The sequence below is a fragment of the Neovison vison genome, chromosome 12 (genome assembly GCF_020171115.1).
Source record: "Neovison vison isolate M4711 chromosome 12, ASM_NN_V1, whole genome shotgun sequence".
Classification (NCBI taxonomy): Eukaryota; Metazoa; Chordata; class Mammalia; order Carnivora; family Mustelidae; genus Neogale; species Neogale vison.
The window spans coordinates 71943995-71969982 of NC_058102.1; the positions used below are offsets into that span (position 1 = coordinate 71943995).

Sequence of the window (25988 nt, forward strand, 5' to 3'; positions counted from 1 at the left end):
TTAGAGACCTATCAAACAGTATGTCTTTGGAGACTCACAAAGAGAATGGATCAGAATATATACCTGAAGAAACAGGGGAAATTCCCCCCCAAATCTGATAAAAGATAAATTTACAGATTGAAAAAGGTCAAAACCTAAGCAGGATAATACAAAGGATGCACATTTAAATACATCATAATCAAATCACTGAAAAGCAACTAAAAAGAAAAAAAAAATCTTGAAAAGAGCCAGAAATGGGGCAATTGGGTTGCTCAGTCAGTTAACTGTCTGCATTTGGCTCTGGTCATGATCCCAGGGTCCTGGGGTCAAGCTCCACGTAGGCTCTCCACTCAGCACAGAATCTGCTTTTCCCTCTTTCTCTGCCTGACGCTCCTCCCCTGCTTGTGCTCTCATTTTATCTCAAATAAATAAACTGAAGGAAGGGATGAAGGAATAAAGAGAGAAAGGAAATGTTAGAAAGAAAGGAAGAAAAGAGCCAGGGGAAAAAAATAACATACTACATACACAGGAAAAAAATGGAGGTGAGAAGACAACTTTCTTATGAAATACAAGTATTGAGGGGTAAATGAGATTCATGTGTGCAGACTGCTCTCAAATAATTCACGAAAAGAAATAAAGAGAAAATGATAAAGAAATATTGAGGGAGTTTCAATAAGGATATATGGCAGAGCACTGAACTATTCTTGAGACTTTTCTGTAAATCTTAAATGATTTCAACATAAAGTCATAAAAGCAGATGGATAAAGAAATATAGATGCATGGGTGTGTTATTTTAGATATATATACATATATCACATATATATATATATATATATATATAATTTCCTGATTCTGTCAGCTGACAGAATATAGAAGCAGTAACACCCCAGCAAGAATGAGCACACCTGACACCCAGATCTTGGTATCTAAATCTCATTCTCTATAAAGTCAGGGCTCCTTGAAGAAATAACTGAATTGAGGGTTGGGGAAGAGAAGTTACAAGACTAGTCTGGAAAGCCATATGTTGCCAGAAAAGGAAATGCTCAAGAAATGATATGAGCATATTGAAAGGTTACAGCAAACAACTTAGAGGAGCTCTCAATTACCAAACTGGAACAAATTGAGCAACAAAATGACTGTAATATATTAGAGCCTATAGAATTAAGTATCCTTGTGTTCTGATATAGTTGAATAAATAAGTAAATTGGAGGAAAATAACTCTTCCTACAGTAAAATTCCAACTTTAGAATTAAAACAAAGTAGAAGAGAGAAATAGCATATGAGCAACAGCCAAACATCACAATAACTGCTGCAGGCAAAAACTGATGATGGATGCTAAAATAGCATAAAATCGCATAGTTTCAGAGAATCTCCTCTCACAAGATGCTTATTAATTAAAAGTAGAAAATGGGTGGGGCACCTTAGTGGCTCAGTTGATTTAAGCATCTGCCTTCAGCTCAAGTCATGATCCTGAAGGCCTAAGATGAGTCCCCATTCGGCTCCCTGCTCAGCAGGGAGTCTGCTTCTCCCTCTCCCTCTGCTCCCTCCCCTCCCCTCCCCTTTCCGCCCTTATGCTCAAGCTCGGACACAGGGACACTAATAAATAAAATCCTAAAAAAAATAAAATGGGGAGACACTTGGCAGACACCACTTTAATCAAATCACTATGGTTAAAACCACTATGACTAGTTAACTATATTAACATTTCATACCTCATATGATACAATGAATGAAAAGGGCACATTAACTCTATAGTATTCTTAACAAAATATATATCATCAGAGTAAAGAAAAGGGAGAACAAATATGAAATGGGAGAGGCAAGGGAGAACTCTGAAATTGGATTAAAAACTGAAGTGTCAGTATGTACTTAACAATTTATAAAATGTAGTATTTACATATGAATGTTTCCTTGGTCTGCCAGCTAAAAGGGCCTAGGATGTGATATCGCAGAATTAATAAGTGTACCCAGTTACCAAATTTAAGTTTCTAAGGACCATTAAAAAAAAAAAGTTCCTTGGAAAAAAGGGCTGATTCTATGGCTCTGGAAGGATTTACTATAAATAAAGTGCTCAAAACATATTCAGGTACATCAGGAGGAGCTAGATCTGATGGGGCTCCCCTAAGCCAAATCTCAGACATTTTAACATCAACGTACATAAGTATAGTAACAGATTATAACCCAATAAATAAATCTGAGAGTCTATACTTAAAATACTGCCACATGAATGATAGATGACATAAAGATATACAGAGGATTCCTTACAATAAAATGGTGATATACGGGGGTGCCTGGGTGGCTCAGTGGGTTGAGACTCTGCCTTCGCCTCAGGTCATGATCTTAGGGTCCTGGGATCAAGCCCTGCATCAGGCTCTCTGCTCAGCAGGGAGCCTGCTTCTCTCCACCGCACCCCCCCCCCCCGCCTGCCTGCCTCTCTACTTGTGATCTGTCAAATGAAAAAAAAAATTTTTTTAAATGGTGAAATATGTGTATCATGTAACAGAACTGAAAAATGAGTATTTTGTAGCCATCATAATAAAAATTGGTTTAGACAAATATCAAGTGTTGCTAAGTCGGGAGGGAAATGGGATGTTTGACAACAAGCAAGATACTTACACAATCTTAAAAGTTTCTCTCCACAGATTGCTTATTTCCCCACAAGGGAAAAAATAAACACTACAAGGTAAAGACACAGAATACTACTTCGGCCAACTGATCAAAATCAACAACAACAATGAGTTCCTCAGATGTGATCTCCTCAAAAATACATCACTTTTATAGTATTTTGACTGGCAATACATAACCTTATTCTAATATAAATTTATCTAGAAAACACGAGATAAACCCAAACTGGAAAACATTTTATCACACACACACACAAGGCTGACTATTTTTGTTATGGAGAACTGATTTTCATGATATCTGACAGTAGTCTTTCACATTACCTGATAATTAAAGTTTAATAAACACTGGATGGCTACTCCCTACATAGACTAAGATGCTAAGTCCCAAAGAGTGTCTTTATTTATCTGTTTTTGGCCCTAATTCACAGTGAAGACACAAAGCTGAGTGGTTGTAAGAATAATGAATTTTTAAACTAAGTAACTAGAATTTGTTGGGACACCCGGGTGGCTCAGTTGGTTAAGTGGCCGCCTTCAGCTTTGGTTGTGATCCCAGGGTCCTGGGATCAAGTCCCGCATTGGGCTCCTTCCTAGTGGGAAACCTGCTTCTCCCTCTCCCTCTTACCTACTGCTCCACCTACTTCTGCTCTCTGTTAAATAAATTTAAAAATATTTTTTAAAAAAGTAAATAGAATTTGCTTACTAAGTTACATAACATTTCACACTCTCAACTAAGTTTCTGAAAGCAAACATTTTTCAAAACTTTTTAACACTCTATAAAACCAGAGAATTAGAGAAATTTAAATGATCACTTCAAATACATAGTTATACACTATGAAAAGCCTTGTTTTCTGGCCCCCCAAAAAGAAAAACCACCAACAAAGTAAGTTGCAATAACAAGATTTATAGTACACTGCAGTTAGAACCCAACTTTATTGTTACAACCAATTTTTATTTACAGAATATAAATCTCTTCAAAAAGATACATTCCTTCATTTAATCAATGGTAAAAGGCCTTATTAAATGGAAATAAAGCCTAAACATCACTCATATTCAAACAGAAATACAAACAACTTCATTAAAAGTTTCTGAACATACAGCAAAAATGTATTTTTACTTAAGCAGTTACATGAATGAGGCTGTTTTTAATTTTCTTCACTGGCAACCCCATTTTTATCCACAGAACAAATTTTACACTTAAATTAACAGTAGTAAAAATGTAAAAATTAAATTTTAAACAAGAAAATATGCAACGAAAAACAGGAAGTATCTCCATTACCAAACAGATTAACAAGTTCTCAGACACTCAGATACTTTCTGAGGCATATCAAAACACCTACATCAAAATTTGCATTCATTTGAGAGGTATCAATACATTTTCAGTGCTGAGACTATTTGTAGCACTTACAGTATATACAAAGCAGCATTATACTACTATGGTTCACATTTGATAAACACAAATTTAAGCTTTATGCCACAATTTTTCAATTCAACACACAGCTAACGCAGTGACAATTATTCATTTTGGTTGTTTTTTTTTTTTTCTTCTGAAACTCAAGGAAATTATCACTTGAGAACATGGAATAACGCCATGTCTTATTTCTTAAGATAACAGTATTATTTTAAAAGTCAAATACTTCATATCATGGAAACTTCACCGAGCTGTAAAAAGATTCCTCAATACAGTACAAAGTTTCCTCTTAGCGGATTCTACCAATTTATAGTTAGTTTTAATACACATAAATAACAGGAAACTTCTTCAGATTACTGGATAAAAAAATTTCAGTGTGTCACTACCTAAACTGAAGTAGCAGCACACCACAACCATGCCAAGTAAATCCTCTGGGCTCCTCCACTGTTTTGGGGGGGGGGGTTTCTCCAGGTCACAAAAGCTAGTTTACATGGATACTACCAGGTCTCAACCTATCTCTGAAAATTCCTTTAGTAAAGAGTATTGAAATTTAATTAATGAAACAATTCAAATCAGCCAGCTTCTTACCCTTCACTAACTAGTTGCAATACAACATGTAATGTCTTCAATTTTTATAAACATCGTGTGTTTTATAAAATGATTAATGGTATTTATACCATTAATGGGTAAGATGTAAACAAAAATATGACTATATTTAGGGATTAAGAGTATTTTACAGAGTAATTTTTCATAACTAGAAAAGCTGAAAGATTCATAATGAACACAGATTTTACTTTAACCACTTGTTTGATAACATCTAGAGAATAGCAAGTGCATTAAGTACAGGAGAAAAGAGGAAGCAGATTTTAGGACAGAAACCTACAAAAAGTTGAATTTGGGATGCCTGAAACACAAAAGGATATTTCTATAAGCCTGTCATTTTTGCTCATTCAAGGAGTTGAAACCTTCTATTTCAAACTATGATCCAGAAATGAAAGTTGTTTGTATAAAAACTGTGTTCAGAAAAATCCAATTCATTATGTAAGATACCTTACTGATTTCAGTTTTCAAGTGTTCAAGTAATGCAAACCCAAGTATTTTCTTTTATATCAACATAGTTACAGACTAAGCTTCAAAGATGAGGGGGAAAAAATCATTTAAAATAACTGATAGGCTTTTCTGTCCAAAGACATCAAACCCAAAACATAACACTGTAATCACACAAGTGATATGTAACTGGAAAAAAAGGTGGTTCGATTTAACTAACATCTTTTTTTCTTTTTAAAGAAAATAAAAGCAAAACAGATTGCCTTAATATGTAGCTAAGTTTCCAGTCAAAGGACATTCTAAAATCTAGTAAACTAAGGAAGAAAAATCAGAGTAAATCAATTCTGAAATGAAGCGAAATCTGCTTTACCACATATTTAAAATTCATTTCCTTCTTGCATAATAATTACTTGTGTTTGCCTTTTGAGGAAAGTAGTGTAAGTTGCTGCCAGTAACAAAATACTCTTCCTAGCATAAAGCATTGGTACCTTTGTCTATCAACTGAATGACTGATTAATATTAGAAGCTTAAGTCTCTATCACTTTGGAATCCAACTAAAATGCTTATTAAAAGCAATTTAAAGCAGAAAATCAAACTGATAGTATTCACAGTCTTATTATGTGTAATGATACAGAAATGTAATGATACAGAAATCTTCATATAATATATAAAAAATAAAAATCTATATAATTTTTAAAGTGAAGGTTTTTAATTTTTTAATTGAGAGTGCTTGGGGAAACTTTTTTCCTTTAAATCTGGAAGCTTAGTAACATATTTATAAGCTAAAACAAATATTTGTAGTTCAGCAAAGATGAAAATAGCAGTCGTTAAAAGATTAGTCATGACTTACATCTTTTTTGTCTTTTACAATCCCCTAATGAACAACTTTATATTTAGAGAAGCCAAATGAGAAGTTGAACCAAGAGCTATTATATCTCATATATATGGGATTTTGACACACAGAGTTATGCAAAATTTCAAGGGTTTTTTGTTTTTTGTTTTTTGTTTTTTTTCAGAAAAAGGTTAACAACCTTGAAAATAGGAAAGGATAATACTTCAGTCTGCAATCATCACATTATATTTTTAATTTGCTTTAGCTTAGAATCGTGACTCAAAAAAGTAGCTCTAGCAGTTTATCAATTTACTGCTCACAGGAATCTAATCTCACAAAACCTAATGTACTAAAGAATGAAGAAAAGTCGTATTAGGCACTGAGAGGCTAAATAAATAAGTACTGACATTAACAAAAACTGATAAACCCTATTTTTCCAGTTCCCCTTGTTATCCCACTATGCAGCCAGAACTTTTGGCTATTTCCAGTCTAAAACCAAAGAACTGAATCATTTCCTTACCAAAAAAAGAAAGAAAAAAAAAATCCACAAAAGAGAATGCAAAACAATACACAATCTCATATGCAAGATACAATTCACACTAGTTTACAATCTTTATTTACACTGTTTTATATACATTCCAGGCAGACCTAGTTGAGTTTTGTGCTCATGTTGATCTCAAATGACCATGTGAACAGTATGATTCACTACCACATCTCTCTGATTTCCAGATAATCAGGTGGTAGCATGGGGTCAAGAGGGGAAAAAAAAAATATTACTGGTCAGGTAAGATCATATAAGTACATAAGGAACAAAAGGAAAAAATGTGGAATTTTGCTTGTTAAAGCATCCAGGCCACTATGGTCTATTGACTAACAACGAGTACACATGAATGCCACTCCTCTAACAACCATTTTCATATTTACAAAATGAACTTACTACCAGCTGAGTTATTAGGTAAGGCATTCAAGTTCCTTAGAGTAACATAAAAAAGGCAACAGACATCTCAGCAAGCCAAAGGACAAATTTTAGAGGGATGTATTTCCTTTAGAATCCTTTAATGGTGGATAAAAAGAAAAGCAATTTTGAACCCACTTATTAGTCTGCAGCATGATACCAAAGACCTGTACAGGATGTGGTAGCATCATGACAAAACTTCTAGCCAAGAGTGGGGAAAATATCTTCTATGTCTCATTTTGTTTCCACTTCCACTGCATACTCCCAGGGCTAAAGTGAAAGCCTCTATTCCCCTTTACATTCAGTTCTATATGAATCTCTCTGAAAAATAAGAGTATCACAGCTAGCAGCTACGCACAGTCTACCAGCAAAGGCTCAGTGAATCTCTACTCAAGATAGTTGAAGACTATGGAATAAGGTAGAAAACTGATCTTCTCTCCTCCCATAGTTTTCCAAGATATATATTGTTGCACTTTAAGAAGTCAGAAAGAGGAAAAAAAAAAAAAAAAGAAAAGAAAACAAGGATTTTTTAATATATTATTCATTGTCCTAAGAAAATGTTCCAATTGCAGATGAAAATTCCACCAAAAACAATTCTTCAAGCTCACTCTAACATTATGTAAAAAGCTATCAATTAATTGGTTCCATTCATTTAGTCAATTAGGTAAAATTCTACTGATCCTATAGTAATATGGTTTATAAAAACAGAAGTGAACATTTTAACATTGGGGAGGTAGAAAACAAATTTTAGTCTAACACTGTTATAGACACAAGCAGATTTTAAGATTCTATTTATGTAACTAGAATTTACCATTTAAAATGGCCTTCAAGTGTTTCTACTTACTTTATTAGCTTTAAACATCTTGAGATAATCCAAGTATTTTAAAGCACTTATCTGAGAATATAAGTCATTTGGAATAATACATCAAACTCCCCAGAAGATTTCTCAGAGGATATATTTGTAGTTGCATATTCTGAATATGCAGATTCATTAAGTCAACTTTGTACATGGGCACTTATGTGACCAAAGTGCAAAGCCTGTCAGACTAATTTTCTAAGTTAACCATGACTGCTCAACTCCACAAACCATCAGTCCTCAAAACTTGAAGACTACTGATTGCAAAGATCTAACTTCCTTCCATATAGTAACTGCCACCCTCTTACTCTCAAAGAAAAAAATACAAACAAAACCAAGAAAACTAAAACAGAAGCCCACCTACCATGAATATTTCTGTTTAATTCACATTTTGTTAGATTTTAAGTGTATTAGATCAATGTCCTAAATGTTATTTCTTTTAACTGCTTTTAATTTATTTCTCTGAAGCTATATGTATCACGTAATCATTTGCTATCATTCTAAAGACACGGAGCCAAACTGAAACATGAAACAAAGTGTTAAGAAATGAATCTGTAAAAGTAAAGAAGAATCTATCTAAATGCTATTTTCTTGTTCCCAAATATGATAACCTTTCTATCTTTGTTTCAGAAATTAGCATTCATTCTACTAGCTAAACAGAAACAAAGAATATTTCAATAAGTAAATTTTTGGTAAAAAAAAAAATGTGATATTATCAAATTTTAAGAACAAACTAGCAACTTAAATGGCTGTATTTAGTATGTGAAAACATTATTTAATGCAGATTTTGGTAACATAAAATCGTATCTATTCCAGGATTATAGGTAAATATTAATATTTATACTGCCAGACTATGTATGAAAGGATAATTTAATTTTAAGATATATTCCACCCCAAAAAACATTTTCCAATATTCAATTCAAAATGATGTACCACTAAAAGTAGACAGTAAATGTAATTTACCCTCATATACAGATATTTTTCTATGACCACCCTAAGTTATCTATACTAGTATCTGGCATTTTAAGAGTGAATGATTCATATTTCTTACAGTGTATCAAGATAAAAAGGTTACAATGAACACCTAAATTGTTTGCTAAAATTAAAATTACTAAATTAAAACTTTAAAAAATTTTTCTCTGGAATATTTCATTGCTTACACTCAACCAACAGATGAAACAGATGAAAGCAGTCACAGAATTATGTTAAATTTATAATAAATAATTCACATATAACATAGATTAAATTATCAAAGAAAGGATTAACTGACATATTTATACCTTTTTGCAAATTTAACAAACTTCTAATCCACCACATACTGATAGCAGTAGGTACACTTCTGGACATCATTCAGTCATTTAAAAAATAGATTGGTTGTTTGGAGGCATAATTTGTAAAGCAAGATAACCAAATTAAACAACAGAATTTTAACAAACATTGGCTTTTCAAAATTTCTTAAGAAAAGATACACAAGCATTGTTCAACCACTTGAGAATAATCAAATCTCTTCTTTACTCAGGCACTTTTAATGCAGTAACTTCAGGCTTCATTTTAAAGTACTGGTTAAAACGAACAATTGCATACCTAGTGAAAAAAGAGTAACAACAGAATTAATAAAAAAATGAAAAACTTAATCCTTCCTTCATTTTCCACTCACCCTTCTAAGCTGATTTTTTTTTTTTAAGTTTTAGGATTTTTCAAAGGATGTATTTTTAGTTTATTGCACCATCTACTGGACACTTTTCTAATACAGTATTTAATCTGTATTTAAATCTGGTATTTATACCAGATTTCCTTGCAGACCAATTATTTAAATGTATGCAACCCTTCTAACATTTGACTGAGAATAATAACTATGGTATACTCTATGAGTCCTATGTGTACATCAAAAAAAAAAAAAAAAGTAAAGACAAATGTAATATATACAGCACAATTAAACTTACCCAAGGAAATCAAAATCAATAGTCGAGTATTTGGCTTGAATCAAAGCCCACAATCCCCAAAAGAAATGAGAAGCCTAAAAAGGAGAAAAGGAAAATCAAGAATTATAATACACTTCTCTATTAAACAATTATCAAATAATGTTTCCCTTTTTTATAAACTCAATGCAGAATACTGTCTTGATGCTTTTTTTACACAAACTACTTAAAATACAGGTAATACTGAAGAGTACAGTAACCTAGATGGCTACAGATCACTTCTGTACACACCAGAAGAGGTTAGACTGTATTATAACTTCTTAAAACACAGAGCCCAGGGGCGCCTGGGTGGCTCAGTGGGTTAAAGCCTCTGTCTTCAGCGTGGGCGTGATCCCTAGTCCTGGGATTGAGCCCCACAACAGGCTCGCTGCTCAGCAGGGAGCCTGCTTCCTCCTCTCTCTGCCTACTTGTGATCTCTGTCTGTCAAATAAATAAAATCTTTAAAAACAAAAAAACACAGAGCCCAATTCCTGTAACTGTTTTGTGAAGACAAGAGTTCAGCATAAGCCCTAAGATACTGATTATAATTGCTAACAGGCTTTCCTATAAAATACATAATTACCAAAAGACTTTGTTTTTTGACATAAAAATAAAAACAAAAAGGGAAATCCAAATCTCAAAAACAAAAATTATTTAAATATTTAATTTCATATTTAAATGTGAAAAATGTTCTAGACATGACAAACACCTGAAAACAATTTTTTTTTTAAAGATTTTATTTATTTATTTGACAGACAGAGATCACAAGCAGACAGAGAGGCAGGCAGAGAGAGGGAGAGGAGGAAGCAGGCTCCCTGCAGAGCAGAGAGCCTGATGCGGGACTTGATCCCAGGACCCTGAGATCATGACCTGAGCCGAAGGCAGCGGCTTAACCCACTGAGCCACCCAGGCACCCTGAAAACAATTTTTATTAGCCCAACAATTCTGCATAAACAACCATGTTACATAAAGTAACATGATTTTACTTATGTCAGAGAAAAATGCGTCTTAATACTTTAAGAGAAAAACAGATGACTGTGTAGGAGCTGTAAAATAACTACTTGTGTGTGTGCTGTACAATCTATTTCCAGTTAAACATGAAAATATTTTAAGATTCTGATAATAACTAATAAAACTTCACTTCCCTCAAAGCAGTCTACTCCAACTAGAAAAATTCCAACTAGGAAAAAAAGTCTTAAAGATAAGGGTTTTATTTCAGCTAAATTCCCTATAGTAACAACAAAAGGTATCTAAGAAGAAAATTGCTCCACAGCTGTGATCTTAGTATTAAAACAACCAAACAACCCAATTTGACAGGCGAAACAACAAGGTGTTAAGAGAAAGGATTCTTTTTTTTTTTTTTAAGATTTTATTTATTTATTTGATAGGCAGAGATCTCAAGTAGACAGAGAGAGAGAGAGAGGAGGAAGCAGGCTCCCTGCTGAGCAGAGAGCCCGATGCGGGGCTCCATCCCAGGTCCCTGAGATCATGACCCAGCCAAAGGCAGAGGCCTTAACCCACTGAGCCACCCAGGCGCCCCATGAGAAAGGATTCTTAATTTGAATTGAGAACTGTGGGGGTTCAAATCCAGGTCCTGCCACTAACTCCTTTTTCAACTTTCAGTAAGTCACAAATTTTTAAGGACCAAATCATCACTTTAAAAATATGAGAAACTAATTATTAGCCATTCTGTATTCCACACAGGATTGTTTTAATGATTAATGGAAATTATAGATTGATGGATAGATATAAATTTTTACCCTCTAAAGAGCTCTTTAAAGTATGTTGTAAAAATATCTATTTAAAAATTAATAATGCGCTTTGTGTTTAACTTCCTCAAAAAACCACTATCAGGATATATAACTTCCCATCAAATACAGATACAGAAAAAACAATGCAGTAAAGAGTAAACAGAAAGTAAACGCACATGAAGCCTAATGGTTAACTTAAGGAAAAAAAAAAAAAAAAAGCTGATCTCTGGAGTCAAACTGCAAAAATTACTAGCCGAATGGCTTTGAGCAATTTAATTAACCCACCTATACTTCTGTTTCCCCATCTGTAAAACGAAGAAGTGATACTATGCTTTATAGTAAGAATTATGTATTGGTCTTCAACTACTGTTTCTGGCTCATAGTTCCCCAAATCCTTAGAATTTCATATTAAGAGCAACGGGAACATATTTTTGTTATAATATTTCATCTTGTATCTTAAGTTTCTGGAACAGTTCCAGAGCAATAAAAGTGAAAGGAAGTATCTTGTTATTCATAACAAGCCCCTTTCAACTACACCTGTTTATGTTAATGAGGTGACTTCTGGAAACCCCCTCCAGAGGAAGACTGGTTGCCAGGGGAACCAACCCTGTGATCAGAGAGATGATCTTCCAGCCCCACCATCTCCCCACCTTCAGGGAGGGGAGAAGTGAGACTGAGTTCAGTCTTTCAATGGCCAATGTTTTAATCACTCTTGCCTAGGTAATTAAGTCTCCATATAACCCAAAAGGAAGGGGTTCAGAGAGCTTCCAGGCCCAGTGAACCAGAACACATCTACAAGCTAGAGGGTGGTTACACCCTAAGCTCTTGGAGAACAGCAGTTCCTGTGCTTAGAACCCTTCTGGACCTCGCCCTATATAAGTCTTCATCTGACTGTTCTCCTGCATCCTTTATGATAAACTGATAAACATAAATAAGTGCCTGAGTTTTGTGAGCCACTCTAGCAAATTATTTCCCCCACAGACGAAGTTTTGGAAACCTCCACTTTATAACCAGTGGGTAAGAAGGATAAGGAACAAGTGAGACTTGAGACTGACATCTGAAAAGGAAGATAGTGGACTTGTTGAGTCTGAATCCTTAACCTGTGGGATCTGACACTTACACAGAATTGTAGGACACACAGTCATGGCTGAGAATTGGAGAACTACTTGGTGATGTGGAAAAAACACACACTGGAACCTAGTCTTTATACCCAGTATGTAACAAACATTCAATAAAATGCTAATTAATATTATATAAAATAAAAATGATAAAAATAACAATTTTCAAAAATGGTCTTCTCTCTACCTGAGGAAGTCTCAGGTATCAAGAAGTGAATTACGAGAAAAAATGAACCTTCCTTCTTTTTAAAGTATAGAACAGTGGTTCTCAACCATGGGAAATTCCCGAGGCCCAAAACTATTTTTTATAGTATTATTAATGTGTTACTTGCCTTTCTGACTATTTTAACATCTGCACCGATGGTTTAAAAGCAATGGTGGGTGAAGCTAATGGTACCATACAGTATGTCAAGGCAGTGGCACCAAACATACACACACACACACACACACATACATCATCACAACACACAGTAAATAAAAGGCCTGTCTCACTAAAGAATGTCTTTTATGAAGCCATTGAAACTATTAATTTTATTATATTTCTACCCAAAGGAGGAAGATTCTTTCAAGGAAAAACATTTATAACTGAGCTATGAGCTGAACTTGCTCCTGTTTAATGGAACATCATTTTTACTTGAAAGAATAACTGATATTCGAACTAGTTATTAGACTTGGGCATTTGGCAGATAATTCTCAAAGAATTTGTCATTTCAATGAAACTAATTGACAGTAGTTGTTGCCAATCACAGTCTTCACATATTCAACCTAAAATTAGAACTTTGGAAAACCTATATTTGACTCTGGGAGTTTCATAGCTTCTCAATTCAGTACTTAAAACTTTTTCTAATGATACTAATTGTGATATCAATGGATGTGATATTTTTATATCCCATAAGGAGATGTATCAACATTTGTAAGATCTGTACAACTCAAGTCCATATTTTCCAAATAATGCTTACTAATTACAAAATCACACACTGCTAAAAGAGCCATTGGAAGTACATATAAAGCAATGGTTTATAATGTACTGAAGTACAAAAAGTTAACTGATGTTTTCAGACTGCACATTAAAACTAACCTTTAAGAAATGATTACTTGCTGAGTTTTGGTGAAGTATCAAAAAGAATATCCACAATTATCTGAAAAGCCAAAATATTCATCTCTTCTAACAACACATATGTGAAACAGAACTTTCTTTTTATACTTTAACCAAACCAGTATGTTGGAACAGATGAACTCTAAAAGTAGATATAAGAATCTAGCTTTTATTAAGCCAGACATTACAGAGCTTTGTAAAAGTCTAAATAATGCCATTCTTCTGTTTTTTGTTTTGGAAAACAGTTATTTTTCACTTAAAATGCAATTCTTTTTTTAAACTCATTTCTTTTGGGGGGAAAGTAGCAGGAGGGGTAAAGGGAGAGGAATAGAGTATCTCAAGTAGACTTCACGCTGAGCATAGAGCCCAAATGCAGGGCTCAATTCCACAATCCTGAGATCAGAACCTGGGCCAAAACCAAAAGTCAAATGCTTATCAGGCTGTGCCACTCAGGCATGCTTCTAAGTTTATTATTTTTAAAAATATTTATTTAATATATATTTTCAATTTGTTTTAACTTTCAATGTGATAAATTTTGATAACTAACCTAAATAAACAAAAGCTCATAGAGGTCTTCAAAAAAAATCTGGATGTCTAAAGGGGGAATCCTGAAACCAAAAAGTTTGAGATCCACTAGTCTAAATCACCAAGACATACTTTAAGTGATACAAAAATCTTCTGTGGATGCTACTGTAATCTCTTCCTATTGGGCTAGTTCTGTAAGTAGAAAAGACTGAAAGTGGGAAATCCTACACCTAAAAATAGTATCAAACCAGCTCTTCCCACCATCTCAAGCAACATTCATTCATATAAATAAGTGATTCTACACTAGAGGAGGATTATGTATAAAACTTCACAAAAATCTCATTTTGGCAGAGAACACCTTTTATAGGGTGAAAAATGAAAAGTTTATGTGTAACATTACAGTCTTAAATGGATGAAAAAGAAATGCAGGAAACAGTCCGTTAATTATTTGTACTCCCCAAAGAGAATATTTAAGTCCAAATAAAATAATGTAATAATGTTGTGTGATTTACCTACTTCCTTCAGATTTGGAAACTAGAGATATTTACGTCTATCAAAGGGCATTTTCATTTCTAGGCTACTCATCTCTGCAGCAAAGAAAAATTCAAGCATTTTTATGATGAAAAAATAACTAAAATGTATCCTTTCTTAAAAATCCCTAAAAACTTAGAAATTATCCAAATTCTAAAATTTCCAACGTCTAAAAACAATGTATTTAAAGACTCTGAATAGCTTTAAAAACCTGTATGTATACTCCAGTTGATTTTATAGTGCAAATACCTTATTTGCCATCTTATATTAGTTACAGTAAACAATCAGTGAGACGTGAAGTCTTTGGCAATAAACATTTAATCAGCCATTTTCAAGGGCACTTGCGTGGCTCAGTCGGTTGAGCGTCCCATTTGGCTCAAGTCATGATCTCGGGGTCATGGGATGGAGCCCTGCACTGGGTTCCATGCTCACTAGGGGTGGAGTCTACCTGGGATTCTCTCCCCCTCCCTCTCTTCCCCTTTCCCTGCTTCTGTGTGCATGTGTTTGTGTACATGCATGTGAACAAACACACGTACTCTCTCTTTCTCTAAAAATAAATAAAATCTTTAAAAAAAAAAAAAAAACTCTTTTCCCCACTTCTCAAATCAGTTTTGTAATATATGTATATGCTGTCTTCGTGACAAGTCATCAAGGAAGGATGAGTCCCCAAAGAGGAAAGAGTATTTAAGACATGTCCAAATGGACCAAGAGGAACTTGCTAGAGGATGCAGGGAAAGGGCATTCTATGTAGGAAGAAATAACTATAAAAAAGAAAACAGGCTTCAAACATGGAGTGTACAAAAAACAACATGACTCTGCTAAAGCAGAAATGGGAGGTAAAAAATGGGAAATAAGAATTTGAAGAAAATTATCATTTGGATTTCACTCTGAAGATCACAGGGGACCATAAAGATTGAAAGTGATACAATCAGATTCATGAATTAGATCTAGTTATTAAAAAGATAACTTTTTAGGTGTATAGGATGAAATAAAGACTGAAAAAAACCTGGAGGCAAAGAGACTGGCAAAGGCTAACACAGGTGAGAGATTAAGAGCTTAGTCAAAGGTTATACAACTAAGGAGAAAGCGTTAGAATTGAGAGAATTTTAGGAACTGGGAGTAACAAAACTTGGAAATAAGAAAAAATATGAGAATGAAGAGGAACAAAAGACATAAAAGAAAATTCTTTCTTCCCTGGTTTCAGAAAACAGAATTCAGATAGTATTTTAATTTCATCAAGATGGAATAAAGAATAAATAATGGGACAGAGGACAAGGTGCATGAAATAAAATTCAAGTTTGGACATACTCCACTCAATTACTAAAGGAACACCAGACAGAGACAGATAGATACTGATTGGGAGATTGACATAGGAAAGAAATTCAACTTGGGCTCATTAACAGAAAGGACAGTAAAAGTCATGGAATTAGGGGTGCCTGAGTGGCTCAGCTGGTTAAGCATCTACCCTTGACTCAGGTCATGATCCCAGGGTCCTGGGATCAAGCCCCAAGTTAGGCTCCCTGCTCAGGGGGGGAATATGCTTCTCTCTCTCCCAATGACTCTACCCCTGCTCCTGCCCTCACTCGTGCCGGCTCTCTCTAATGAATTTTTAAAATCTTAAAAAAAAAAAAAAAAAAAGGCCACATAATAATTAGATTACCCAATTCAAGTACATGAAGTGAAAGGAGAGGGGAGAGGAGCCCAAATTCAGGACACCAGAAAACACCAATATTATAAGAGGATCGGGAGAAGAAGAAGAAAAGGAAGAGTCAGGGAAGGAAACTGAGCAGAAAAACACAAATGAGAAGAACCAAGGAAGAATAGTTATCACAAAAAGTAATGAAAGAAAAAACTGTAAACATCAATGGTAAATACTGTTAAATGATATGGGCAGAGCAAGTAAGATAAATTAAAAAAAAAAAAAAAAGACAAAGTTTAAACTGGACTTAGTAATTATGTCATTATTGGCAACCCTGACATGAACTTTTTTTTTTTTTTTTTTAATAATGATGGGAGAAGACAAGACAGCAGTGGTATGAGGAGGAATGCATAAAAGATGAAAAAAAAAAAAGATTGAGGGGTTTGCTTTTACTTCCCCCTACCTTCCCAATTATTTACTCATTCAAACACCTGAGAATGTGACAGACATTTACTAAATGATTATGGGATGAAATTAAGAGTTGGTAAGAGAATTACATAAGCTGGCTAGCTTAAAAAACAAAAAAAACCTACAAAAACAATCTTGAAAAAGAAAGGCAGATACTTAGCGAAATAAGTCAAGCGGAGAAAGACAACTATCATATGATCTCCCTGATATGAGGGAGTAGTGATGCAACATGGGGGCTTAAGTGGGTAGGAGAAGAATCCATGAAACAAGATGGGATAGGGAGGGAGACAAACCATAAGTGACTCTTAATCTCACGAAACAAACTGTGGGTTGCTGGGGGGAGGGGGGTTGGGAGAAGGGTGGTAGGGTTATGGACATTGGGGAGGGTATGTGCTTTTGGGTAAATTGGAAGGGGAGATGAACCATGAGAGACTATGGACTCTGAAAAACAATCTGAGGGGTTTGAAGTGGCGGGGGGGTGGGAGGTTGGGGTACCAGGTGGTGGGTATTATAGAGGGCACAGCTTGCATGGAGCACTGGGTGTGGTGAAAAAATAATGAATACTGTTTTTCTGAAAATAAATATATTGGGGGAAAAAAAAGAGTTTAATTAAAACACAGATTTTATTTCTAAAAAAAAAAAAAGAAAGGCAGATACATCAAATCTCAGGAGAATTAGTAATCTCAATAAGAGGGGCTGATGAAGCCAAATGTGAGCATTCATCTAAATTCTGCTATACTGTTTCTATTCTGAAGATGGCAAAAGAGCCCCTGACACAAGAAAGTAACCCACCTCAAAAGAGAGAGGACTCCAGCACAATTTAAACTAGAAGAGGAACTCAAACCAAAGTTGGCTTCAGAACTGGTTCTCAAGTTTCTTAATGAGGAAAAACTGGAAAATGGTATGAGAATCTCAGAGCATAATAAACTTACTATATAATGATTATATAAAACTAAAGATTGTGTAAATTGACATGTTAAATGAGAAGTATTATTTTAAAAGTATTAAAGTTTTGTATCTCATTAACCACCCTCTAATTCTTTTTCTGTAAGATCTTCTACTGAACATGTGCCGTTTCATGAATGTTTGCTGTACATTTCACACATTCTTTTTTTTTTTTAAAGATTTTATTTATTTATTTGATAGAGAGAGAGGCCACAAGTAGGCACAGAGGCAGGCAGAGACAGAGAGGGGAAGCAGGCTCCCTGCTGAGCAGAGAGCCTGATGCAGGCCTCGATTCCAGGACCCTGAGTTCATGAACTGAGCCGAAGGCAGAGGCTTAACCCAGGAACCACCCACGCGCCCTCATATATTCTTTTTTAAAAAATCAGGTTAAATACTTTTTTTTTTTAAAACAAGTTAAATAAATTTCCTTTGAATTCTAATCTGCTAAGAATTTCAAATAGCGATGGGTGTTAAATGTTACCCAAAAAGAAGTATTTTGTACAAATTATCTGCCCTTCCAAATTATTAATACATTGAAGAGATGCACTGTTTTCTTCTTCTTTTAAGCCTCCAATCTATATCCCAAAGTAATAATAATTAGTAGATATCTGATTAATGGATATGTATAAAAAACTTGATAATCAAACCAGAAGTAATTATTTTTCAATACCATGTATATATAACAACTACAGTACCCAATGCTACTAAATTTTTTTTTAAGGTTTTATTTATTTATTTGACAGACAGAGATTACAAGTAGGCAAGAGAGGCAGGCAGGGAGAGAGAGAAGGAAGCAGGCTCTCTGCTCTGCAGAGCAGAGAGCCCGATGCAAGGCTCGATCCCAAGACCCTGGATCATGACCTGAGCCGAAAGCAGAGGCTTTAACCCACTGAGACACCCAGATGCCCCCAAAGCTACTAAATTTTTATCATCAAAAGTTTATAAGGGAACCCCAGTTAGCTCTCTTAATAGTCAGCAGTGGTTCTGCTTGACTAAGAATTTATAAGCTATGTAGACTTTTTGTGGAAATCAATAAACTAATGCATTAGGAACAATTTATGTTAATGGGTATATTAAAAAAATGTAAATTATAGCAACAATAATATTCCTCATGTTAATATAGAAATTGGCTAAACAGAACTATTACAGGGATTCTCAAGTTCATTAAATGACCTTGTGAGAATGAAAACCTTACATTCCCTGCTTTAAGATCATCCTTAAATAGAATATATAGAAGCAGCAGGCATCCTAGTACCAGCTGGAGAGCATGCCATTAATTTAGTCAACAGTTCTACTGAAAGTAGATACCAGAACAGAAGATGAGTCAAGTTTCAGCACACCCTCTTACCTGAGATGTATTCTGAATGGCTCTGGGAAAATGCCGCTCTTAAGACAATGCAAACAGTAACCCATGAGCCATCAACAGAGTCTATTTGTAAAGACAATACAGCAAATATTCCCCATGTCAACTGTACCGAATTATATTAAAACTAAAAATAGTTAAAATATCTTCAACCTAGTATTCACTTGTGTAACACCTTAGCCGAAAGCTCATTCTAATTCATCACATCAATCTCCAAAGGTAATTTAAATGAACTATTATTTAAAAAATAAATGTGCTTGAGAGTACAGAGAAGTAGGTCTAGAAATAACTGCTCATCAAAAGAAAATGAAGACAAAATACTGGTTATGTTATGAAAACATAATTCTACTGGCTCTTCCAATCTACTTTAAAGATCTTAAGATGTGATGATTAAACATACTGTGGAAAATCTCATTTCCCATAAATCTGTTTTTGATTATATGTTTTTTGTAACATAAAGAGAATAGATATAATATAAAGAACTGTTTCACAATTAACCTGAACTCTAACTAGAATCCATTCATTAAATAATTACTGGGCACTTACCATGTGGATATGCACTATTATTCTAGAGGTTAGGGATACATCAGTGAATGAAACAAAATTTCTGTCCTCAAAAGCATTACAACAGAGGAACTATAAACAATAGTGTTTTGTTTTGTTTTTAAGATTTTATTTGTTTATTTGACAGACAGAGATCACAAGGAGGCAGAGAGGCAGGCGTGGAGAGAGAGAAGGAAGCAGGCTCCCCGCTGAGCAGAGAGCTGGATGCGGGGCTCAATCCCAGGATCCTGGGATCATGACCTGAGCCAAAGGCAGAGGCTTTAACCCACTGAGCTACCCAAGCACCCCAACAATAGTGTTTTGTCCTTATTTGAACAAAAATGTTCAGAACTCAAAAGGGGAAACTTTTAGAAGATGATGAAAATTTAAAAGTTTTTTAAAAGTGTATTAAGAATCTTACAAAAAAAAAAAAAAAATCTCTCATTGTTTATATTTAAACTTACCAATGCAAACTGATTGACCTGAATGAAGAGTACTTCCACCTCCTTTTCAGTAACTTCAGTCCCAAAGCCCTTAAATTCTTTGTATGCTTCAAGGTAAGAACGCAGCCACTGGCCCTGTAGTTGTCTGTCTGGATAGAGACTATAGTCTACATCACTCACACCTGAAATGGAAAAAAAGTAGACTAAAGATTTTAAAAACACATTATCTCCTATATACTTTAATAATCCCTAAAGGAATCCTAAAATAACTAGATGTTAATAGCATTTATTAAAATAATAAACAAAAAAATCATAATGTATTCCAACTTAAATTCTAAGGCACAATACATTTCATCATCATCATCAATTCTTACTGCTTCAATTTCTCCTCAAAGTGTGAAAGCTTCAACCACCCACAGAAGCCCCAAATCTTCATTTTAAGAAGCACTTCAGGAAATTCTTTTGCACACTAATAATATTTAGAGCATTTCCTAGAACTGTAGCTCTAAAAACATTTTTACCATTACTCACAGAATAAGAAATATATTTTATATTGAAACTTGATACACTCCCTTACCATTAAGTTCCACAAAAAATATATACCCTAACTATACTTTCAACTCTGATATTTTCTAATTCTTTCCTTCTCCATTCCCTGCTTTAAAATAATTACCCCACAAATTTGGTTTTAAGATGTGCAGTTTGAAAAATGCTAACTTAAAAAATAAAGTTCATAGTATTTTGCCTAACACTCAACATTCTTCATAAGTTGATCCAAACTTTACTTACTTGGTCTTATAACCCAACCCCTAAATTCTCCTTCATGAGTTTATATCCTACAAGCAGGTATATTCACCTTGACATTTTCTTCCTCCTTCCTGCAGTGCCTTCCTTTTGTTCTACCTGCACATCTCAAATTCTACCTAACTTGAAAGCTTTAGCTTGATTTTTTTCCTACAGAAAATCATACTAGGATCACCATAGTTTCCTCTTTCAGATCCACAGCAGTGACTACCCATCATACTAACAAGGATATGGTGGTATCTCATACACGCACAGCTCTCTTCCCTCCCTACAGATACATGAAAATATATACAGCACATGAGTGGAGATATTAGCATGCATATGAAAAGTTTGGTATAGGGAAATAACTGAAAACATGTACATTAAAACCCCTTCCAATTCTTTCCTAGTCATCTCATATACACACAGCTCTCTCCCTCCCTACAGATATGTGAAAATATATACAGCACATGTGTGGGGATATTAGCATGTATATGAAAAGTTTGGTATAGGGAAATAACTGAAAACATGTAAATTAAAACCTCTTCTAATTTTTTCCTAGTCATAACCTAAAGTATATGAAAATATAGAAATGCATGAATATATACAAATACAAATTCAGCAATGAAAAGTTCCTACTAAGTATAAACCATATAGGAGAATTTCCTAATCTTTAGTTTTAGAACATTTTGTGTGTTTCCAAATATACTCATAAAATGTATTTTAAATTAATTCCCTTTAAAATAAGCCTGAAACTTCTATACTTGAGAGTGATAAAAGACTAATTTTCAGGGGTAAAATGGAAAGCTTTACAATTATTCATAGCCAAAGACAAAAAAAAAAAAAAAAATTACTGAGCTTCTTATTCCTAAAGTTCAAAGTATACCATGAAAATAACAAAGTCTTTGAAATAATTTTCTAATTTTAAATCCTAGTTCTCTGTATTTTACTGTGATCTTGGTAAATTACTTTCTCCATTTGTAAACTGGGAATAACCCAACTTATAGGAATGTGGAGGAAAAAACCAGATGAGATTTATGAAGCACCTTATACTACATCAGGTCTTACTCTAAGCCACAAGTATTATTTCTTTTCTTATTTTCCTTAAGGAATTAAGGAAAGGGTCATCTCTTCTCCTTCCTCCAATAATAAAGAAAAACAAAGAACAAGGTCAGAAAAAGGTTAAAAAATATTGTTCCTACTCCCAGGTGAACTTCTCTAAGGAAAAACCTCAAACCAAAAAAACAATTCTAAAGGTATCATTTCAAAGTTATATATGTTGCTCCACTAGTTAAGCTTAGATTTTACCTGCAAATTCATTGAAATGATTTCCGATATCATATGCCAAGTAGTTGTATCCAGAATATTCATAATCAATGAACTGTACATCACCTATGTGAGACACAAAAACAAAGACATAAGAAATCATATATAAGATGAGAAAATCCCTATGCTATTTGTAATTAACAGCTTCCAAAATTTTGTCTCATTTTATGTGCTTGGTTACATGCACTTCTGAGACAATACAGGGTAAGGCTGTGAATTTTATGGCAATGAGCTTTACAAAATTCAAATTATATATTGTCAACAGCTTCTCTGTGAACATTAATGTCCACTATATTAAAGAAAAGTCAAAATAATCATTCTCCAAATTCAAACAAAACCAAAATATCTCTTTCACCACAAGGGGGCATCAGTCACTTAAAAATTCAAGTTTAATTAGAAATGAACAGTTAATCTTTGAAAACTGTTAATAAGCTATTGCAATTTTAACAAAGTATGATACTCTGAAAGTAAACTGACAAGCTACTTTACATATATAAATCAAATATAAACTTTAAAAGACTTAAATTCTGTGAACCCTGCAGATACACTATCATACTTGATGACAAACTTAACAATATACCTAATTTAAGAAATTAGTTGCTATAAATTCTGATTTTCCTGCAATGCTACATAAATAAGATTTCTAATAGCATACCTGAGCAGCATTAAGGTGGTTGTTTTATCTTTTAAAAAAAACAAAGGTACAGTCATTTATAATAAACTTTTTTTAATTTGAGAAATTTTTACATAAGCTAGATTCCTATTCTAAATTAATGCTAAATATATATGCATATTTCATTATATTTCTCCAAAGACAATCCTGTTCCACCTGCCCAGGGACAGACTCCTGCTCAGGAACATTCATTTTTGAGTACTAAGTATTATAGAGGGTTTGTCTCAACAAAGATGTAGGTCCTTCTTAAAGAGAGATAAGAGAAAAGGTCTGAGAGAGAGAGAGAGAGAGAAAGTAAGTTAGAGACGTTAAAAAAATAAAAATAAAAATGGGTCACTGTCAACACCAGGCATCACAAACTCAAAGGCTTACAGGGTCATACAGTTAAAATGGATACACGAACAGAGATGGCTGTTAAGAACAGTTTCTAAGCAGCTTATATTGAGAAAATGCATAGCAAATGCCTAGTTACACTGTCTTTTAAACATCAAACTAAAGGAACGAAACAAACTCCTGGTCTGCACGAAATGGCATTTCCTAAATAAAAGAACTCTTGAACTATATCATCTTGATACAGATATATATGTTTAATTTAGGGGTATATGTTGATCATATCCAAACTCAGAAAAAGAGAATTACATAACACAAAAATATCATGGCAAATGGAGTATTTTACATAAAAGCAAAAAAGTTTTTGTAATTGCGTTAGTATGTAATTCTGAATTTGTATAAACAGTCAAGTCTAGAGTAAATTAAGTGAGCATCTCCAGAGTATCAAAACCGTTATCAAAATCTACATACTGACAAAATAAATATAAAGTTTTAAAATGTTGGTGACTATAATAAATCACTGCAATTCAACTACCACAAGTATTATAGTCTTGAATTCAAAAAACTATCCCACAGAAAGTCTTAAAGTTAACCAAATCACTTTACTAAATTGCAGAATAGAAGTGAGAACATGTTTTAGAGTTTGTTCTAGATACCACTGGGAATAAGAGGGTGAAGACCACCATCGTGATTAAATACTCTGCACCCATGAAAAAAAGTTTCATTTTCAAACTTAATCTTAGCCAAAAGGCCGAGAAGCAATAAAAGTTTCATTTTCAAAAATTACTTGATGACCAGGAAAATTACAAATGTTATATGAAAAAAAGATACAAAAGAGTAAACACAGTGATCCAAATTATTAAAATATTATGCCTGGAGAGAGAGAAAAGAACACATAATGCATAGGGGGGAAAAGATGAATGGAAATTAACCAAAACAATACATTTCAACTGGTTTCTTTACAGGTGAGAGACAAGTGACCTTTTTTCCCTTGTATCTTAAACTACTTACAATAAACATTACTTTCAGAAGGAAAAAAATGACAGTTTAAAAAGATTATGAATTCCCTAAACAAAATTGTCAATAGATAAGAGACTAATAAACAGTGATCTGGGATATACCTATCCAGCCAGCCTTAAGAAAACAGGATTCAAGAAGATTCAACAGGTTGCACAGCTGAGCCAACCAAACAGTTTTAATACACAGGTTTTTTTTAAATTGCAGCTGTTGATTGCTTTAACTCTTTAAACACAAATTCTTGTAGAGCTCATATTAACTGTTACATGCCAATAAAAATACACAGCCCAGTCCTGAAGCTTACTTTTGCCACATAAACAGAAGCTTCAATTTCAATTTTCAAAATTATATTTAGAATTTGGCAAATACAGTTAAAATGGCAGGTAAAAATGCCTGCTTGTAAATACAATTTAAATAAAGCATAGATCATTTTAACAAAAGCTAAAAATCTGTTTCAGTATGAAAATTTTAGCAATGACTTTTTGTAGTAGCATTAATTCATTAAACTAGCCTTTATTTTTAAATGCAATGTTGAGTTTATAAATAATGAAATTTAAAAAATAAGAAAATGAAGCTAACAAGATACAGATGAGGCTGTTACCAGGCTCCGTGCATGTGAACAAGTGATGCGATAAACCTCCAGTCAGTGCGTTTAAGAAGCACGGGGTGCGCCGCCACATGGCAGCAACAATGGCATACCTAATCTGTAGCAGATGAAGAAAATTTGGCAAACTCACATTTTACAAGACACAAAGCTTAAAAGGAAAATTGTTTTTTAAAAAAATCTGTATTAACTATTCTTTTTTCAAACTATTGCAAACAAAGTGGAACTCAACCTTAAATTTAATCTTCTGCAACAAAATAAAATTAAAGATGCCTACTTCACTTATTTTGGGTGCCAGAAAAATCAAATTACTGGAAAATGGTTTCCTACTAACAGAAAACTTTTTTCCTTGCATAAATTTAACTTCTGATTTCTTAAATTTCCAATTGTTTAAAGGAACATCCACATCACTATTAATCATTAATTGCTCATATGAGACAACTACCTTGTTAAATTCTTTAAGACATGAATTTTTAATTGAGGTTTCAAGGATGGAAAAAAATGAGACTACTCCCTAAATTTTTTTTTACAAAATTTTATATGTATGTTCATTTTCTGAGGGCCTTCTCAAATTTCTAGATAACTCAAGGGATCCCTGACCTCTAAAAAAGTAAAGCATTGCTTTAAGGGTTAAGACTATGTATTATTTATCTTTATATAATTAGCACACTGAATGCACATAATGGGTAAATCATAAGATTAAAGAATAACATTATATCCCAATTTTTCAAAAGCTACATTTTTCTTTTCATTACTTTATTTCCTGTGTATCTTCACAGAAATGAAATTCACACATTACTGAGTTTAGTTGTTCAAATCTTAGTACAGCTGAAAACAGCCAATTTTTAAAGTACTTCAAAACCCCAAAAATTAATTTATTAATTAAGGCTATAAAATTCACATGCTACATTTGTTTGGATTCCCTTATTTTGTTAAGGAGAAAGGGATAAAAATAAAAACTAAAATAACCAATATGAGAACTTGAAAACCTTTTCGACTCACTCTACTTACTCTGCAGTGTTAGGTAAAGCAGAAAGAGAACAAAGAGAAAAAATAACCACAATTACAGTACTGTTAGCAAAAAGCTTTTTCTCTCATACAAAGAAAGGGAATATTCTGCTCTGAGAAACTTTCCCTTCATCCCTCACTCTGGTGTCCAGTAGTACCTGTGTAT

General features: G+C 33.7%; 1 protein-coding gene across 1 annotated transcript in view; it reads right to left on the reverse strand.

Annotated features, from left to right (window-relative positions):
* Positions 1 to 3502: 3502 nt before the first annotated feature.
* Positions 3503 to 25988, reverse strand: part of ETNK1 (ethanolamine kinase 1) — a 70856-nt gene continuing 48370 nt past the window's right edge. Inside the window, exons 5-8 of the mRNA XM_044228372.1 lie at positions 22173 to 22256; positions 20103 to 20263; positions 9645 to 9718; positions 3503 to 9285 (exon numbers count right to left, since the gene is read on the reverse strand). Of these exons, the coding sequence (XP_044084307.1) occupies positions 9213 to 9285; positions 9645 to 9718; positions 20103 to 20263; positions 22173 to 22256 (392 nt within the window). The 3' untranslated portion in view covers positions 3503 to 9212. The remainder of the gene's footprint in view (positions 9286 to 9644; positions 9719 to 20102; positions 20264 to 22172; positions 22257 to 25988) is intronic.